The sequence below is a fragment of the Lethenteron reissneri genome, chromosome 42, assembly GCF_015708825.2.
Source record: "Lethenteron reissneri isolate LAM-NWPU_2019-01 chromosome 42, ASM1570882v1, whole genome shotgun sequence".
NCBI lineage: Eukaryota > Metazoa > Chordata > Hyperoartia > Petromyzontiformes > Petromyzontidae > Lethenteron > Lethenteron reissneri.
This window is the reverse complement of record NC_083820.1, coordinates 12,579,039-12,596,268: the sequence shown is the minus strand read 5'-3', so window position 1 is coordinate 12,596,268 and position 17,230 is coordinate 12,579,039. Positions and strand designations below refer to the sequence as shown.

The window sequence follows — 17,230 nt, the reverse complement described above, 5'->3', positions numbered from 1 at the left end:
ACAACAACTCACCCACTCACCACACTGCAGGTCACAACAACACACTCACCCACTCACCACACTGCAGGTCACAACAATTCACCCACTCACCACACTGCAGGTCACAACAACACTCACCCACTCACCACACTGCAGGTCACAACAACACACTCACCCACTCACCACACTGCAGGTCACAACAACACTCACCCACTCACCATACTGCAGGTCACAACAACACACTCACCCACTCACCACACTGCAGGTCACAACAACACACTCACCCACTCACCACACTGCAGGTCACAGCAACTCACACACTCACCATACTGCAGGTCACCTCACTTATTCCCTCGCACTGCTTCCACTTTGAAATCCTCTCTCCCGTCGTCTCTTCCACCCAATATCTTATCACAATAACTTCACTCAAAAACACGAAACATGATTATATGTTCAAGGGCGCTATGTGATGCTGGCCGCTTGGCATTTGAAACATTTAGGCCGAGCTCAGCAAACATGATAAAAAAAATAGAAATATAAACAGTGGTATTCGTGCGAGAAGCTACGCAGGCATGCCTCCCCACACCGCGTGGGTAGTGGGAGTTGTTCGACCATACTTCACCCCGCTGGTCAGGGCGGGTTAGTGCTGGGTGAGTGTGCACATCAACAATGGTAATATTTCAAACCAGCCTCCCAGAGGCGCTCCGCGCCGGTGCTTGGCCGCCGAGCGATAAATCAGAATATCGTAGCGCCGTAAAAACGGCGAGCTAAAAAATGGAGCTTATTTTCTTTGCGATATACGGGTGTGTTGCACGCGCGTGTTTTCTATGCCCCCTCCTCCGCAGGGCCGTGTCCCCTTCGCCCCCCTCCCTGCGTTTCGCGGCGCACCTCAGCGGTGGCTGGGGTTGGTTCTGGTTCAAGGCGGCACGTGCGGGTGACAACATCGTGAACATCGTGCGATCCCCGCGGAGGGCCAGGTTAGAGTCACAGCACCGAGATGCAGTCGGCCCAGCGATCAGAGCGCCATCAGCTGGAGCTCATTCACCCCGGCGGTACCGAGGCAGCGGAAAGTCCATGTTGCTGCGGCAGGGACCATTCTGTAGATAGTGTGCATGCAAAGATTCACGTCTGCGGCGGTTGTAATCATTGTCACAGTTCAGGGTCGCCGTTGCGTGCGTGACGCTGATTCTATTTAACGATTCTCAAAGAGGGTTGATGAGGTCAATGCGATTGCCCTGTCCGTCTGTCTCTGTAGGGCGTCACGGTAACTCTTGTATAGACGACACAATATAAACGTTATCTCATTATACATGGATCCGCGTTACTCCACAAGTTGAGATAATTCCTGCCAGAAGCATCATGACACTTAAATAAATAAGCGTGAACATTTTTTAATTGTTACACGGCTCAGGGAAACTTTCCCATTAACAACACTGCAGCAGCATAAATGTTGTGTTGTTATGATGATAGAACCATTCGGAGGCTTTGCCCCAGCAGGGGAGTGACGAGGCGCAGTGCACGCCGGGAAAGTGGCGACGCTCAGCGGAGGGTCCTCTCCGGACTCATCACGGGTCGGGCCGTGCATTGTTCGGCACGATGTCCGACGGTTCACTCCGTGTGCTGGGAACTTTCTTAGGAACCGAATATTTTGCTCCAGGAGCTCTCAGAACATGGGACATCGTGTGCGGAACAACGCGCGGCACGACCCGAACACTCGGATCGGAGAGCTCCACAGCAGCACAGCGGAGAAAGCCCGAACGGCAGCAGTGGACGGTTCCGTACCCCCCTTCCCCCCACCAAGTGAAACTGCGTTCGCGACGCGGCGGCTCGATGCGGAGCAACGCGCGGGGTGCAGCGTGGACTGTCACGACGCAGCCAGGGAGCAGGGGACGTCCACCAAGGAGACGGAGCGAGGAGATGACAGCAGCACGTTGCGCTCGTGCCGGGTGGGATTTTTGATCGCAAGATCGTGAAAGGTGGCGCTGACTCGGGGAGGCCTTCAACTCGCCGTGGATTGACCGTGGCCGTTGCTGACGATCGTCTATTATGTATTTCCCACGACAGATCATCAAATGTAAGCTTCTGCGAGCGTCTAGGTCTCGATACGTGAACTTACCCCGCGTAGCATGGCGCACAACGCAGATATGCGGGGCAATGCCTCGCTCGTGTCTCGCACTCTGGGGAGCGGCGGCAGAGTGGTGTGCGCACCGTCAACATGAGTGCGATGCCACCTGAGTTCTATTCTCAGCCAGGGATAACATGAGTAGCACACGTAGCATCCAAACCTTTTCTGGGCCTCTCCTATGTTGACTCAGCATAAAATGTGTACTTGGAGTCGTGTGTAAAAACTGTATAAATGCAACCGGGTGCGGTGCTGACAACACCAGCGCCTCGTGCACCGTGCCCACCTCAATAGGTGCTCGCGAACAGCACTTCGCCCTGGGGTCTGAATGGCTTTGCTCGTCGTGTCGTACACAGCACGTGTGTGTGTGTGCGCGAGCTGCGTGCCTACGCAATACCGCTTCCTTTTCCGTCACAGGATGTGGCTGCACACGCAGAGCATTGTCTAAGGGTTTGCAAATGCAGCCATAAACGATCCTGGAGTCTGCAAAATTATAATGTCCGTCATTGTTATTATTTTAATAATCTGCGTTAGAATGTTTAGTACAAATTGTCTCTACAGTTGCGCTGGGTAAAACCTCACGTCCACAGTGCCAGCGTTTACCGCACTGTTCGGCCGGCACGGCGTGCACATCGCACCCAGGATCCCTGGCACTCGGAATAAACACTGAGAACACAACATCAGCTGAGTCATGCCAGGCCACGCCACACCAGGCCACGCCACACCGCAATACGCCACGCTACGCCACACCACCACGCCCAGGCCACATCACACCACGTCGAGCCGCGCGAAATTTTAAGTCATTTCACGACTCTTCTTCACAATTAGCACGCTGTAAATGTCACGATTGTTGAAACTTTCACTCTGACTGCATTGTCTCCTTTTATATCATATATTAAAATAAAAATTTGAAATAAACGACATTTATTTAATCAATGCCTGCATGCTTCTCTGAAACGAAGTCACGAAGCTTGTTTATGGGCCGTCTCGCTGCCTGAGGCTGCAATCAACAGCGCTGCCTCCCTGCTTAGCTTCGTGATTGCGCCCCCCCCCCCCCCCCCCCGCGTCAAATCCGCCCGGGTGGAGCCACGGTCGGACCGCGCCACTGATCGTCCCTCTGGGGTGCCATCATCACCATCATCACCATCAGCCGTGATGATTCCACTTTTGGGGTGGAAGATGGCAGCCTTTCTCGTGGCGACCGAACGCCGACCAAAGCCATTCCCGGTCAGATCGGCGCCATGTCCCCCCACTGCTGCGTGAAGGCGCTTGCGATCTGGGGACTTCAACGCACGGCAGGCGATGAGGGACCCACACGTCATGCGCTAATTGACCCACTTATAGAAGCGTACGTTTCTCATTTCATGGATTTATACGTGGCAAATTTAGCTTCCGAAATGGAGCGTTGGCGTTTCTTTAAAACGATTCACATTAAATTAACGTGCGTGGAAAGGGCGATAATGTAAACCCTAAAGTGTGTGGGCCACACGCGGCCGAAGTCGGGGGCGCTGTGCTCCAGAGGCGCTGCGTGAGAAGCTCACGCGGGAGACGCAAGCCCGTCTCGAGCGGTGGGTGCCTTATCGTCATCATCGTCATCATCGTCATTACACAACCGAGCAACTGATAAAAAAAACAAAGCGGAGCTATTTATGTCCCGGGAGACTTAAAGAGATCTTCCAAGACAGCAGTTGTAAGACGATCTTGAGAAAACTAGTACAGGTGGCACCTCTCATCACGCCCACACGGGCCCTTTGCACGACACGAGGAGTTAACCAGCCGCACTTGGACCATGATTCTGAAGGCAGGGAAGCGCCAGCGGCTCTCCTGGACAAATTCCACAATCAGTGGTAGCAGGTAGAGTACACGGGATGCGAGCTGGCTTACCCAGGTAAAGTACGCGGGCTGTGAGCTGGCTTACCCAGGTAGAGTACACGGGATGCGAGCTGGCTTACCCAGGTAAAGTACACGGGCTGTGAGCTGGCTTACCCAGGTAGAGTACACGGGATGCGAGCTGGCTTACCCAGGTAAAGTACACGGGCTGTGAGCTGGCTTACCCAGGTAGAGTACACGGGATGCGAGCTGGCTTACCCAGGTAGAGTACACAGGATGTGAGCTGGCTTACCCAGGTAGAGTACACGGGCTGTGAGCTGGCTTACCCAGGTAGAGTACACGACGTGTGAGCTGGCTTACCCAGGTAGAGTTCACGGGATGTGAGTTGCTTACCCAGGTAGAGTACACGGGATGTGAGCTGGCTTACCCAGGTAGAGTACACGACGTGTGAGCTGGCTTACCCAGGTAGAGTTCACGGGATGTGAGTTGCTTACCCAGGTAGAGTACACGGGCTGTGAGCTGGCTTACCCACGTAGAGTACACGGGTTGTGAGCTGGCTTACCCAGGTAGAGTACACGGGCTGTGAGCTGGCTTACCCAGGTAGAGTACACGGGCTGTGAGCTGGCTTACCCAGGTAGAGTTCACGGGCTGTGAGCTGGCTTACCCAGGTAGAGTACACGGGTTGTGAGCTGGCTTACCCAGGTAGAGTTCACGGGCTGTGAGCTGGCTTACCCACGTAGAGTACACGGGTTGTTAGCTGGCTTACCCAGGTAGAGTTCACGGGCTGTGAGCTGGCTTACCCAGGTAGAGTTCACGGGTTGTGAGCTGGCTTACCCAGGTAGAGTACACGGGTTGTGAGCTGGCTTACCCAGGTAGAGTTCACGGGCTGTGAGCTGGCTTACCCAGGTAGAGTACACGACGTGTGAGCTGGCTTACCCAGGTAGAGTACACGGGCTGTGAGCTGGCTAACCCAGGTAGAGTACACGGGCTGTGAGCTGGCTTACCCAGGTATAATACACGGGTTGTGAGCTGGCTTACCCAGGTAGAGTACACGGGCTGTGAGCTGGCTTACCCAGGTAGAGTACACGGGCTGTGAGCTGGCTTACCCAGGTAGAATTCACGGGCTGTGAGCTGGCTTACCCAGGTAGAGTTCACGGGTTGTGAGCTGGCTTACCCAGGTAGAGTACACGGGTTGTGAGCTGGCTTACCCAGGTAGAGTTCACGGGCTGTGAGCTGGCTTACCCAGGTAGAGTACACGGGCTGTGAGCTGGCTTACCCAGGTAGAGTACACGGGCTGTGAGCTGGCTTACCCAGGTAGAGTACACGACGTGTGAGCTGGCTTACCCAGGTAGAGTACACGGGCTGTGAGCTGGCTAACCCAGGTAGAGTACACGGGCTGTGACCCAGGTCGTCAACGGGTGGGCTTACCCAGGTATAGTACACGGGTTGTGAGCTGGCTTACCCAGGTAGAGTACACGGGCTGTGAGCTGGCTTACCCAGGTAGAGTACACGGGTTGTGAGCTGGCTTACCCAGGTAGAGTACACAGGATGTGAGCTGGCTAACCCAGGTATAGTACACGGGTTGTGAGCTGGCTTACCCAGGTAGAGTACACAGGATGTGAGCTGGCTAACCCAGGTATAGTACACGGGTTGTGAGCTGGCTTACCCAGGTAGAGTACACGGGCTGTGAGCTGGCTTACCCAGGTAGAGTACACGGGCTGTGAGCTGGCTTACCCAGGTAGAGTACACGGGCTGTGAGCTGGCTTACCCAGGTATAGTACACGGGTTGTGAGCTGGCTTACCCAGGTAGAGTACACGGGCTGTGAGCTGGCTAACCCAGGTAGAGTACACGGGCTGTGAGCTGGCTTACCCAGGTAGAGTACACGGGTTGTGAGCTGGCTTACCCAGGTAGAGTACACGGGCTGTGAGCTGGCTAACCCAGGTAGAGTACACGGGCTGTGAGCTGGCTTACCCAGGTAGAGTACACGGGTTGTGAGCTGGCTTACCCAGGTATAGTACACGGGCTGTGAGCTGGCTAACCCAGGTAGAGTACACGGGCTGTGAGCTGGCTTACCCAGGTAGAGTACACGGGTTGTGAGCTGGCTTACCCAGGTAGAGTACACAGGTTGTGAGCTGGCTTACCCAGGTATAGTACACGGGTTGTGAGCTGGCTTACCCAGGTAGAGTACACGGGTTGTGAGCTGGCTTACCCAGGTAGAGTACACAGGTTGTGAGCTGGCTTACCCAGGTAGAGTACACGGGTTGTGAGCTGGCTTACCCAGGTAGAGTACACGGGTTGTGAGTGGCTTACCCAGGTAGAGTACACGGGTTGTGAGCTGGCTTACCCAGGTAGAGTTCACGGGCTGTGAGCTGGCTTACCCAGGTAGAGTACACGGGCTGTGAGCTGGCTTACCCTGGTAGAGTACACGGGCTGTGAGCTGGCTTACCCAGGTAGAGTACACGACGTGTGAGCTGGCTTATCCAGGTAGAGTACACGGGCTGTGAGCTGGCTAACCCAGGTAGAGTACACGGGCTGTGAGCTGGCTTACCCAGGTATAGTACACGGGTTGTGAGCTGGCTTACCCAGGTAGAGTACACGGGCTGTGAGCTGGCTTACCCAGGTAGAGTACACGGGTTGTGAGCTGGCTTACCCAGGTAGAGTACACAGGATGTGAGCTGGCTTACCCAGGTTTAGTACACGGGTTGTGAGCTGGCTTACCCAGGTAGAGTACACGGGCTGTGAGCTGGCTTACCCAGGTAGAGTACACGGGCTGTGAGCTGGCTTACCCAGGTAGAGTACACGGGCTGTGAGCTGGCTTACCCAGGTATAGTACACGGGTTGTGAGCTGGCTTACCCAGGTAGAGTACACGGGCTGTGAGCTGGCTAACCCAGGTAGAGTACACGGGCTGTGAGCTGGCTTACCCAGGTAGAGTACACGGGTTGTGAGCTGGCTAACCCAGGTAGAGTACACAGGATGTGAGCTGGCTTACCCAGGTATAGTACACGGGTTGTGAGCTGGCTTACCCAGGTAGAGTACACAGGATGTGAGCTGGCTAGCCCAGGTATAATGGCGTTGTGTTCACCGCCACAATGGCTACACAATCATCGTAATTTACGATTGTAAAATGATGATCTACCCATTTGTTGTCACTGATGTAACATGTCAGTGAAATTGCCCTTCTCGCAACCCACCATGGTGCATGCGTTTGTATTTGCCAATCATCAGGCGTGTGAAATTGGTTAAAAAAATGAATTCAAGAGGAAAATAATTGCTTGCGAGGAAGGGAGTTTGAGAACCCCCGGGTTAACCCCACCAGTGTGATGGTTCGCTAATTAAGATACGCTGCAGAGGATGCTGTCAGGCAACGTTCCCGTCAGACACGCAGCGATTAAATCTCACTCCAGGGCTTCCCACACCCTCGCCCCCGCCTCCCCTTCTCTACCACCCTCGCCTCCACGAGAGCGCCGTTGAATTGAAACTTTCCTCTCAAACCCCGGCAGAAGCCGCACCTCAGATTAGCACGCTTGGCTAAGTACGGCGCGAAAGAAGTCCACCGTGGATACATACAAGCGCGTATGTGGTTCATGACTTCCGTGGGCGAATGAAGGTAGCCGAGTGAGGGCGAGCGACGCGACTTCGTCGCCACTCTCTCTCCCCGGGGGCTCCGCGCGGGGAGCGGCCCGCGTGCTCGCCCCGCTCTCCTCTCCACGGACACTCGCGGGCACGTTCCCCGGCGGTCGCGGGCCGGCAGCTTCGGGGACGCGCTGACGGCTCATTACCGCCGGCGCCCGGAGGACGCGACGTCTCGGCGGCCGCGTGCGAGGGGTGGAAGCGCGTTAATTGCGTTTCAAGCGCTGCGCTCCGTAAGAGGAAATCGCGCGGAGTGGCAGCGTGTCCCAGGTCCCCGCCTCGCCAAGGGAATGACTCTGTCGTGTACAGCGGCTGGCCGGGTGGCAGGCGGCTAACTGGCAATTGACCCCGTGTCGGTGCGGGCCGATTGCGACGCGTCGGCTTTCAAGGGACGTTCGTTGCGGCGGGCGGCGAGTAGGCAGGCTGCGTGCAGGTGGCAAGGCGCCAAACTGTAACACGACCTCCAGGAGAAGCTGCTCGACGAATTTTAAATAATGAACATCGCCCTCCCTCGCCCTTCTTAAGTGAGGGCCGCGGGCTGCCAGAATCCTCACACTTATTAGTAACAGTCAAAACAAACGCGGCGCGTAGAAATACCGCGTCTCCACGCCAGCCCACCGGCCCCACAGCTCATTCGCGAGCAGAGACTCGCCGGCTACGAGCCGTAGGAAGAGAAGACACACATTCAAGCGATGCGTTTGTTTCTAATAATTGAGGTAACAACTTAATGATGATGATGATGATGACGACGATCGCAAGCTGCAATCTCCCGGACACCGCCCGCGCTCCTCCCGAGAGGCGCGTGCGTGCCAGTGAGCGCGCGGGTGGGAGCGCGTCCCGGGCTGTTTCACAAATTCCCCCAGCGGCGTCGAGGAAGGGGGAGGTCGGATCGCTTGGCCGGGCAGCGGAGCCCACTAAGCCCTCCCTCCCTCCCTGCTTCCTGCTTCCCTCCCTCATTCTCTTACTCCCTCCATTACTCCTTCCCTCCTTTCTGCCTCATTCCCTTCTCCCCTCATTGACTCCCTCCTTCCATCACTCCTTCCCTGCTTTCCTTTCTCGCTGAGCCATGCCTCTCACCACCTCGCCCTACCCCTCTAATGTACCCGACTGTGCGTCCCTCTCTCTCTGCGTCGCAAACGAAGTATACATTTGGTCTGCACGCAGCGCATCTATTCACACAAGTGGGAGCGATGTGCAGTCACTGTTTGTGTGACTCCCCTCCCCCTGTAGGCGACGCATCTGAAATCGGGCACCGAGTTCACGATGAGTGCCCGCTGGGGTAGGGGGAGTCGCACGCGCGCCCACAGCTTCACAGTCGCGCCCTGCACCCTTACGGAGGGTTTCAAAAACAAACTAAAAGCAACAAACAAATCCCGCAACGCCCACGGAATATTCAATTCACTGCGAGCGCCGCGGGGCTTTGCTGTGGCACGAGCAGGAGCGAGACGCGCGCGAAGTCTCCTCCTCCTCGCCCGCGGTCCCCTGGGCCCAGGTCCGAGACGAGGCGAGGGTGGGGGGAGCGAGTCCTCTCTTGCGAAGCAGGACTCGCTACAGGGACGCGCGTGCCCACGTGCCGCACGAAACCACTTATTGGGTGCACTCTGTAATTGAATTGGAGTTCGCGAGAGTAAACGCGGCTCCGCTCCTCTTTACGGCAATGAGCCAGTGGTGGAGATTCCACGACTCGATGGCAGTTTGACCAAATAGTCTCTGCTGCTGCTGCTGCTCGCCCACAAACTACTGCAGAACTTTTATTTTATATTTACATTGACGACCATTCCGGGGTGGCTGGCGGTGCCAACCGCTAACCACGATTTCAACTCCGATCCATCCGATGATTGCAAACCACGTGCTCGAAACACAGCGCCGCCCGGCTGGATATGTGGTTATAGGTTTAGAGGTTAAAATCAGCGAACAACACGATTTAAAAATGAGCGCACCGGGACTGTCACGGGTTTGGGCTAAAACGCGCTGCCTTTCTTTTAGCAACGCGCACGCCTCCCCCCGAAGAATGGGCCGCACGTGGGCGACGCGCTTGTGCGTACAGGGGTACGCAGTGGGACCTATCCTCGTCTGCTCAGGTCAACTCCATGTTTGTGTACCGTGTCTGACAACGTATTCATCAGGGCTCCGTTTCGTGTTGGGAGCCCGTGTTTGCACAAACGCTGGGCGGGCGCGACGCTGTTTTGTTGTACAGAATGTGCATGACCAGCAGAACAAACACAAGCGCAACGCGGATTGCTCCTCTAGATGTTTCGCGGACAAAGCAAAACATTTGACCTTCCGAATAAAAAAAAGCCCCCCATCCCCCAACACCAACCTTGTGGACCGCTACAAATTTCCTGCCAATGTTTGGGAGAGCCGCTTGTAAACACCATTGTGTGTGTGCGTCTTGGGAGACTCAGTGCCGCCCCGCGATGAATGGGGCCCCTGTGGCCGCGTGCGCCCGCAGCTGATGTCGAACTGAGATGTCAATGCAGATTTAGTCAACTCTGAAGATGGCATCGAAAAGAACTCAATCGGGATGACAGAGTCGCAACAAGGGCCCCTCCTCCTCCTCCTGTGGAACGACCGCAGACTGTCGGCGAGGAACAGCAGCCTGGCGCTGTAAGAATGGTCGCGTGAAGACCAAACATGAAACACGTTTTATTATTATTATCATTGCGCATGACGCTTGCGTGCGTGCTTCATACGCAGGTGCCCATTTCAGTCTGAGTGAACCTAAAAGAAGCCAAATCCAGATTCACATTCCACATGGCTACTGGTGGCATTGAACCCAGATAGAACAAGGTATTGTGTACACTCATAATATAGTTTGTTGCGTTAAACTATAGTGTACACTCTCCATTATGCCACCACTGCCCTGTACACATACACACACACCTGTTGTATTTATGTTTGATTTGTGTCTATTCCAGTGACGTGTAACGCACAGAAACACTCTCCTACACATCAGCAGTCACCATTCACCATTGAGGCTCAGGACGCTTGTGTCAGGCTCGGTGCACTCTGAGGCCGTCACTTGAAGTGTGGAAGGCTCGCTGCTGGCACAGAAGGTCACGAGGCAGACCCGGGTGCAATGGGTTATCTGCAGTGCCAGGCTGGGTGCATGAGATCACGGGGCAGCCCCAGGTGCTAAGACGGGTGTGGAGATGCGCCACCACCTGTGCTCCCCGCAGTGACACGTGGCTCTGTTGTATCCGTCCGGCGCTCCACTCGGCGTTGTGAATAAACACAAAGATCCCTCGTATGGCTTGTGCCAGGCTGTTGCGGCCAGTGCTGTTAGCGAGCACCTATTAAGGCCGGCACGCAGCACACAAGGGGGTGGGTGTCCAGAAATATGCCAGGCCGCCTTTACATCCCAAGTAGCGATGTTTACACACCGCGCCAGGTACTCATTTGAGACTGCGTCGGCCTAGGGAAGTCCCAGGAGCGATGAAGATGATCGTCACTGGTGTTGGCCGTGAGTGTGAATCGAACCCGGGTCACCCGGTTTGTTATGCAGCGCGGTAACCACTGCGCCACCGCTCCCCGCCTATATTTAAGGCTGGAAACATACACACATGCGGGGTGCTGGATACATTGGAAATGCCCAAATCCTCAACATATGTGAGAACAGTAGTGGCACGTGCGTGTGTGTGTGTGGATCAATAGCCGACTCCGCCAGCAACTCTCTCTCTCTTGGCATTAGCGTCACACTCAGCAGGAAGCCACCGAGCTGGGTCACCGCTGGTGGTGATCAACGTGACGGGTCCAGCAAGAGACTTGGGTCGGAGATGCACAGCGCCTGGGAACCGACCCTGCGCTCTGAGCGAAACCGAACGCTCTACTGGTTGTGAAAACAATTGTTGTCAGACGTTTCGAGTGTTAAGCTTCGAGTCAGCGACGCACATGTACAGCCCTTTGTCAACCTACACTGCAGGACGATGGCCTCAGCACAATGTGGTAGTAACAGGGAGATATTTAACCTCAGCACAATGTGTGGTAGTAACAGGGAGATATTTAACCTCAGCACACTGTGTGGTAGTAACAGGGAGATATTTAACCTCAGCACAATGTGTGGTAGTAACAGGGAGATATTTAACCTCAGCACACTGTGTGGTAGTAACAGGGAGATATTTAACCTCAGCACAATGTGTGGTAGTAACAGGGAGATATTTAACCTCAGCACACTGTGTGGTAGTAACAGGGAGATATTTAACCTCAGCACAATGTGTGGTAGTAACAGGGAGATATTTAACCTCAGCACACTGTGTGGTAGTAACAGGGAGATATTTAACCTCAGCACACTGTGTGGTAGTAACAGGGAGATATTTAACCTCAGCACACTGTGTGGTAGTAACAGGGAGATATTAACCTCAGCACACTGTGTGGTAGTAACAGGGAGATATTTAACCTCAGCACAATGTGTGGTAGTAACAGGGAGATATTTAACCTCAGCACACTGTGTGGTAGTAACAGGGAGATATTTAACCTCAGCACACTGTGTGGTAGTAACAGGGAGATATTTAACCTCAGCACACTGTGTGGTAGTAACAGGGAGATATTTAACCTCAGCACACTGTGTGGTAGTAACAGGGAGATATTTAACCTCAGCACACTGTGTGGTAGTAACAGGGAGATATTTAACCTCAGCACACTGTGTGGTAGTAACAGGGAGATATTTAACCTCAGCACACTGTGTGGTAGTAACAGGGAGATATTTAACCTCAGCACAATGTGTGGTAGTAACAGGGAGATATTTAACCTCAGCACACTGTGTGGTAGTAACAGGGAGATATTTAACCTCAGCACACTCTGTGGTAGTAACAGGGAGATATTTAACCTCAGCACACTGTGGTAGTAACAGGGAGATATTTAACCTCAGCACACTGTGGTAGTAACAGGGAGATATTTAACTCCACTCGCCACGCTGCTCAGTGCGGCTTGGTGAAGCCGGGGAGTAATGATAAGTGCGAGAGTCGGACTCGAGTTCAGCACTGCCCCCCCCCCCCCTCTACTGCCAAAACTTCAGCTCTCGAGCCCTCCGAGAACATCATCAGTTTACATCGGTCACTCTCCAAGTCACGGTCGTTAATAGGCGTCCTGTGTGCACAGCGGCGGCACGCGCCTGCGCTTCATCATCGCGAGTGGCAGCGGCGATAACTCACGAGTCGCATCCACCTCGCCGAGGTGGCGCTCAGCGGGGCCGCGGCTCGCCCTGCTCGACCGCTCGCCGGCAGATCGTCCATCACCCCCCCCCCCGCGCCCCCAATCAATAGCCGACGACTCATTAGCAGCGGCGCGCCTGCGTGTGGCGTGCTCACGGCGCCTGCGTGTGGCGTGCTCACGGCGCCTGCGTGTGGCGTGCTCACGGCGCCTGCTCGGCTGGGCTGCTGGATGACCCTCGCCGCCCCCCCCCCCCCATTTATTCCCACCCCCGACCCTCATCGTGATCATCAGCCATGGTCAATCGATTGCTGGATGATGGCCGAACCCTAACCCCCTCCCAAGCTGCCACCACCACCGTGACTCCGATGAGACTCCAGAACACCCCTTCGCTAAAGCCCTCCGCATGGGAGCCGGGGGCTGATGTTGTTTTCTCCACTGGTAGATTTAAACGATAGCAGCTGGCACGTGACTCTGTAGCCACAGTTAATAGCGAGTTGTATACTAGATGCGGTGTGCCGGGTGCGGATAACGAAACAAAACTCCGGATCAATGAACTAAGCCCTGAGTGTGTCACCACAAGACTTGTTACAGTGCGCGAAACCACGCATGGACACGAGAGGGTGATCGTGAACTCCCCATGGTGAACGTGAACCCCCCATGGTGATCGTGAACTCCCCATGGTGAACGTGAACTCCCCATGGTGATCGTGAACTCCCCATGGTGAACGTGACCTCTCCATGGTGAACGTGAACTCCCCCATGGTGAACGTGAACTCCCCCATGGTGAACGTGAACCCCCCATGGTGAACGTGAACCCCCCATGGTGATCGTGAACTCCGCATGGTGAACGTGAACTCCCCATGGTGATCGTGAACTCCCCATGGTGAACGTGACCTCTCCATGGTGAACGTGAACTCCCCCATGGTGAACGTGAACTCCCCCATGGTGAACGTGAACCCCCCATGGTGAACGTGAACCCCCCATGGTGATCGTGAACTCCCCATGGTGAACGTGAACTCCCCATGGTGAACGTGAACTCCCCATGGTGAACGTGAACCCCCCATGGTGATCGTGAACTCCCCATGGTGAACGTGAACTCCCCATAGTGAACGTGAACTCCCCATGGTGAACGTGAACCCCCCATGGTGAACGTGAACCCCCCATGGTGAACGTGAACCCCCCATGGTGATCGTGAACTCCCTCTGGTGAACGTGAACTCCCCCTGGTGAACGTGAACTCCCCATGGTGAACGTGAACTCCCCATGGTGAACGTGAACTCCCCATGGTGAACGTGAACTCCCCATAGTGAACGTGAACTCCCCATGGTGAACGTGAACCCCCCATGGTGAACGTGAACTCCCCATGGTGAACGTGAACTCCCCATGGTGAACGTGAACTCCCCATGGTGAACGTGAACCCCCCATGGTGAACGTGACCTCTCCATGGTGAACGTGAACTCCCCATGGTGAACGTGAACCCCCCATGGTGAACGTGAACTCCCCATGGTGAACGTGAACCCCCCATGGTGAACGTGACCTCTCCATGGTGAACGTGAACTCCCCATGGTGAACGTGAACTCCCCATGGTGAACGTGAACTCCCCATGGTGAACGTGTGTAGGCTGTGTGTAGACTGTGTGTAGGCTGTGTGTGGGCTGTGTGTGGGCTGTGTGTAGACTGTGTGTGTAGGATGTGTGTGAGCTGTATGTAGACTGTGTGTAGGCTGTGTGTAGGCTGTGTGTGTAGGCTGTGTGTAGACTATGTGTAGGCTGTGTGTGTAGGCTGTGTGTAGACTGTGTGTAGGCTGTGTGTGTAGGCTGTGTGTGTGGGCTGTGTGTAGGCTGTGTGTGGGCTGTGTGTGTAGGCTGTGTGTAGACTGTGTGTAGGCTGTGTGTGTAGGCTGTGTGTGTAGGCTGTGTGTAGGCTGTGTGTGGGCTGTGTGTAGGCTGTGTGTAGGCTGTGTGTGTAGGCTGTGTGTAGGCTGTGTGTAGGCTGTATGTAGACTGTGTGTAGGCTGTGTGTAGACTGTGTGTAGGCTGTGTGTGTAGGCTGTGTGTGTAGACTGTGTGTAGGCTGTGTGTAGGCTGTGTGTAGACTGTGTGTAGGCTGTGTGTGTAGGCTGTGTGTAGGCTGTGTGTGTAGGCTGTGTGTGTGGGCTGTGTGTAGGCTGTGTGTGGGCTGTGTGTGTAGGCTGTGTGTAGACTGTGTGTAGGCTGTCTGTGTAGGCTGTGTGTGTAGGCTGTGTGTAGGCTGTGTGTGGGCTGTGTGTAGGCTGTGTGTAGGCTGTGTGTGTAGGCTGTGTGTAGGCTGTGTGTAGGCTGTATGTAGACTGTGTGTAGGCTGTGTGTAGACTGTGTGTAGGCTGTGTGTGTAGGCTGTGTGTGTAGACTGTGTGTAGGCTGTGTGTAGGCTGTGTGTAGGCTGTGTGTGTAGACTGTGTGTAGGCTGTGTGTAGACTGTGTGTAGACTGTGTGTAGGCTGTGTGTGGGCTGTGTGTAGGCTGTGTGTAGGCTGTGTGTAGACTGTGTGTAGACTGTGTGTAGGCTGTGTGTAGGCTGTGTGTAGACTGTGTGTAGGCTGTGTGTGTAGACTGTGTGTAGACTGTGTGTAGGCTGTGTGTAGACTGTGTGTAGACTGTGTGTAGGCTGTGTGTAGACTGTGTGTAGGCTGTGTGTAGACTGTGTGTAGACTGTGTGTAGGCTGTGTGTGGGCTGTGTGTAAAGCAGTAAAAGTTTGTTTAACATCGACTGCCTCGTGCCCCCCCCCCCCCCCACGAGCCCTTTAAAAGCGCGTCAGTGTCACGCTGCGGAGCCTGCAACACCACGCTCCGATATCGCGTCAAGTTTCCGTGTGCGCATTACGCATTGACTCGAGGTGCGCCTCGAGTCCGTACACTTTGATGATGGTGATGGTGGTGATGGTGATGATGGTGATGATGGTGATGATGGTGGTGCTGATGATGGTGATGGTGGTGATGGTGGTGATGGTGATGATGGTGATGATGGTGGTGCTGATGACATTATGTATTCCGCCCTGTTTACCTCCCGCAGAAGTGAGCGCCAACACAACGGCCAGGAGCAGCAAGCGCCTCTTCATCGTCAGCCGGTTCCGATCGCCAACTCAGCACGAGGTTCTCCTGCACGGCGAGAGACGCGCGACTTCGCTGGACCACGAAGCGCGAGAGCCACGGGGGGGGGGGAGGGGGGTGAGGCTGCGTGGCCGTGCCGCCTGGGTCGCCTTGACGCCTCCTCGCTCTCGCTTCCTCGCCCGCAGACTCCGGCAGCCTCCGAGCGAACACTCACAACGAGTGGCGGGGCGCTTCCTGCTGCTGCTGCTGAGCTGATCTGCCACCCGCCCCTGTTCACGTCCCGTCCCAGCGCCGCCTCTGTCTGCCCGAGCTGACACGGGGCTGGAGTTTTCAGCTTTGGATCCCACCAGCTCCGCCTCTCCCTCCCTCTCTCGCTCTCTCTCTCTTTGCATTTCACGCCGCCACTTGAGTCATCAAGCGCGTCCCTGCGCCAGCGTCGCCGAGTCCGTGGGCGCTGCTGCTGGGGGCGCAGGCGCCGCGAGTCGCTACTCCGTGGCGAGGACTCCTGCGACCCAGGGACTCGGCCTCCCGAGCGGAGCAGACGTGGGACACGGGCCCAGGGAGGGTCCACGAGAGAGAGGGAGACAGCAGAGAGGGAGCAGACGAGGCGGCGCAATACCCTCAAGGGACTCGTGATTTCTTTCAATGGAGAGGAGCAAATCGGTGCTCACCGAAGCCGTGCGATGTGAAGAGCCGCTCCCTGTGGAGGGGTTGGGGGTGATGCACCGAGACACGCGGTGGGGGTGGCGCGTGGCGGTGGCAGTGGCGGCGTCGGCTCTCTCCTCGCTGCGGTCGACACGCCGCGCTCCACGTGGCCAGGCGATGGAGCGTGGACGCGACACCGCGAGGCAGATTAGAGGCGCGGTGCGACGCTGATGTCGAGCAATTACAGACGCGAGAAGAAGCGCTCTCCCACGAGATCCCGGCAGTGACATGGGCAGCGAGAGAAGAGAGAGAGAGACGGAGAGACAACGCGAGAGAGAAGAGAGAGAGAGAAGTGCTGGGCAGGAGTTGGGGCAGCGGTGGCGGGGAGGGATGGAGCGGACCCCTCGCCCGTGCTGCTCGGATAGCCCTCCAGCCCGGGCACCAGTCCGCGAACCCAACCAGCGCATACACGCGTTATGTTTCATTAACCACATCAACAACAACAACACGAACTATAATGTACACACGTGTTTACATTTACACGTGTGGTTGTGGCTATGCACGTTTAAAAACCAGCATTCTGGAGGCGACAGTTGGTGGATTACCGCACAATTGTCGTGAAACTCCCTCCCCTTGGGCGTGGAGAATTTGCTATACGCTGTCTCGCCAGGAGACGGCAGTGTGGCACCTGGACTAATCACCATCTGTTTCCATCTGTGCAGGGATAAAGCGTTGCGCCCTCGCACGCGTGGATTTTCTCTAGAGATGCCTCTCGTACCCCCTACA

General features: G+C 55.6%; 1 protein-coding gene across 3 annotated transcripts in view; it reads right to left on the bottom strand.

Moving 5' to 3' along the window:
* LOC133353037 (receptor-type tyrosine-protein phosphatase mu-like) overlaps window positions 1–16,763 on the bottom strand; it is a 161,209-nt gene extending 144,446 nt beyond the window's left edge. For all 3 annotated transcript variants that reach the window (XM_061569116.1, XM_061569118.1, XM_061569117.1), the window contains exon 1: window positions 15,753–16,763. In XM_061569116.1, coding sequence (XP_061425100.1) covers window positions 15,753–15,807 — 55 coding nt within the window. In that variant the 5' untranslated portion in view covers window positions 15,808–16,763. The remainder of the gene's footprint in view (window positions 1–15,752) is intronic.
* Between the last annotated feature and the right edge of the window lie 467 nt (window positions 16,764–17,230).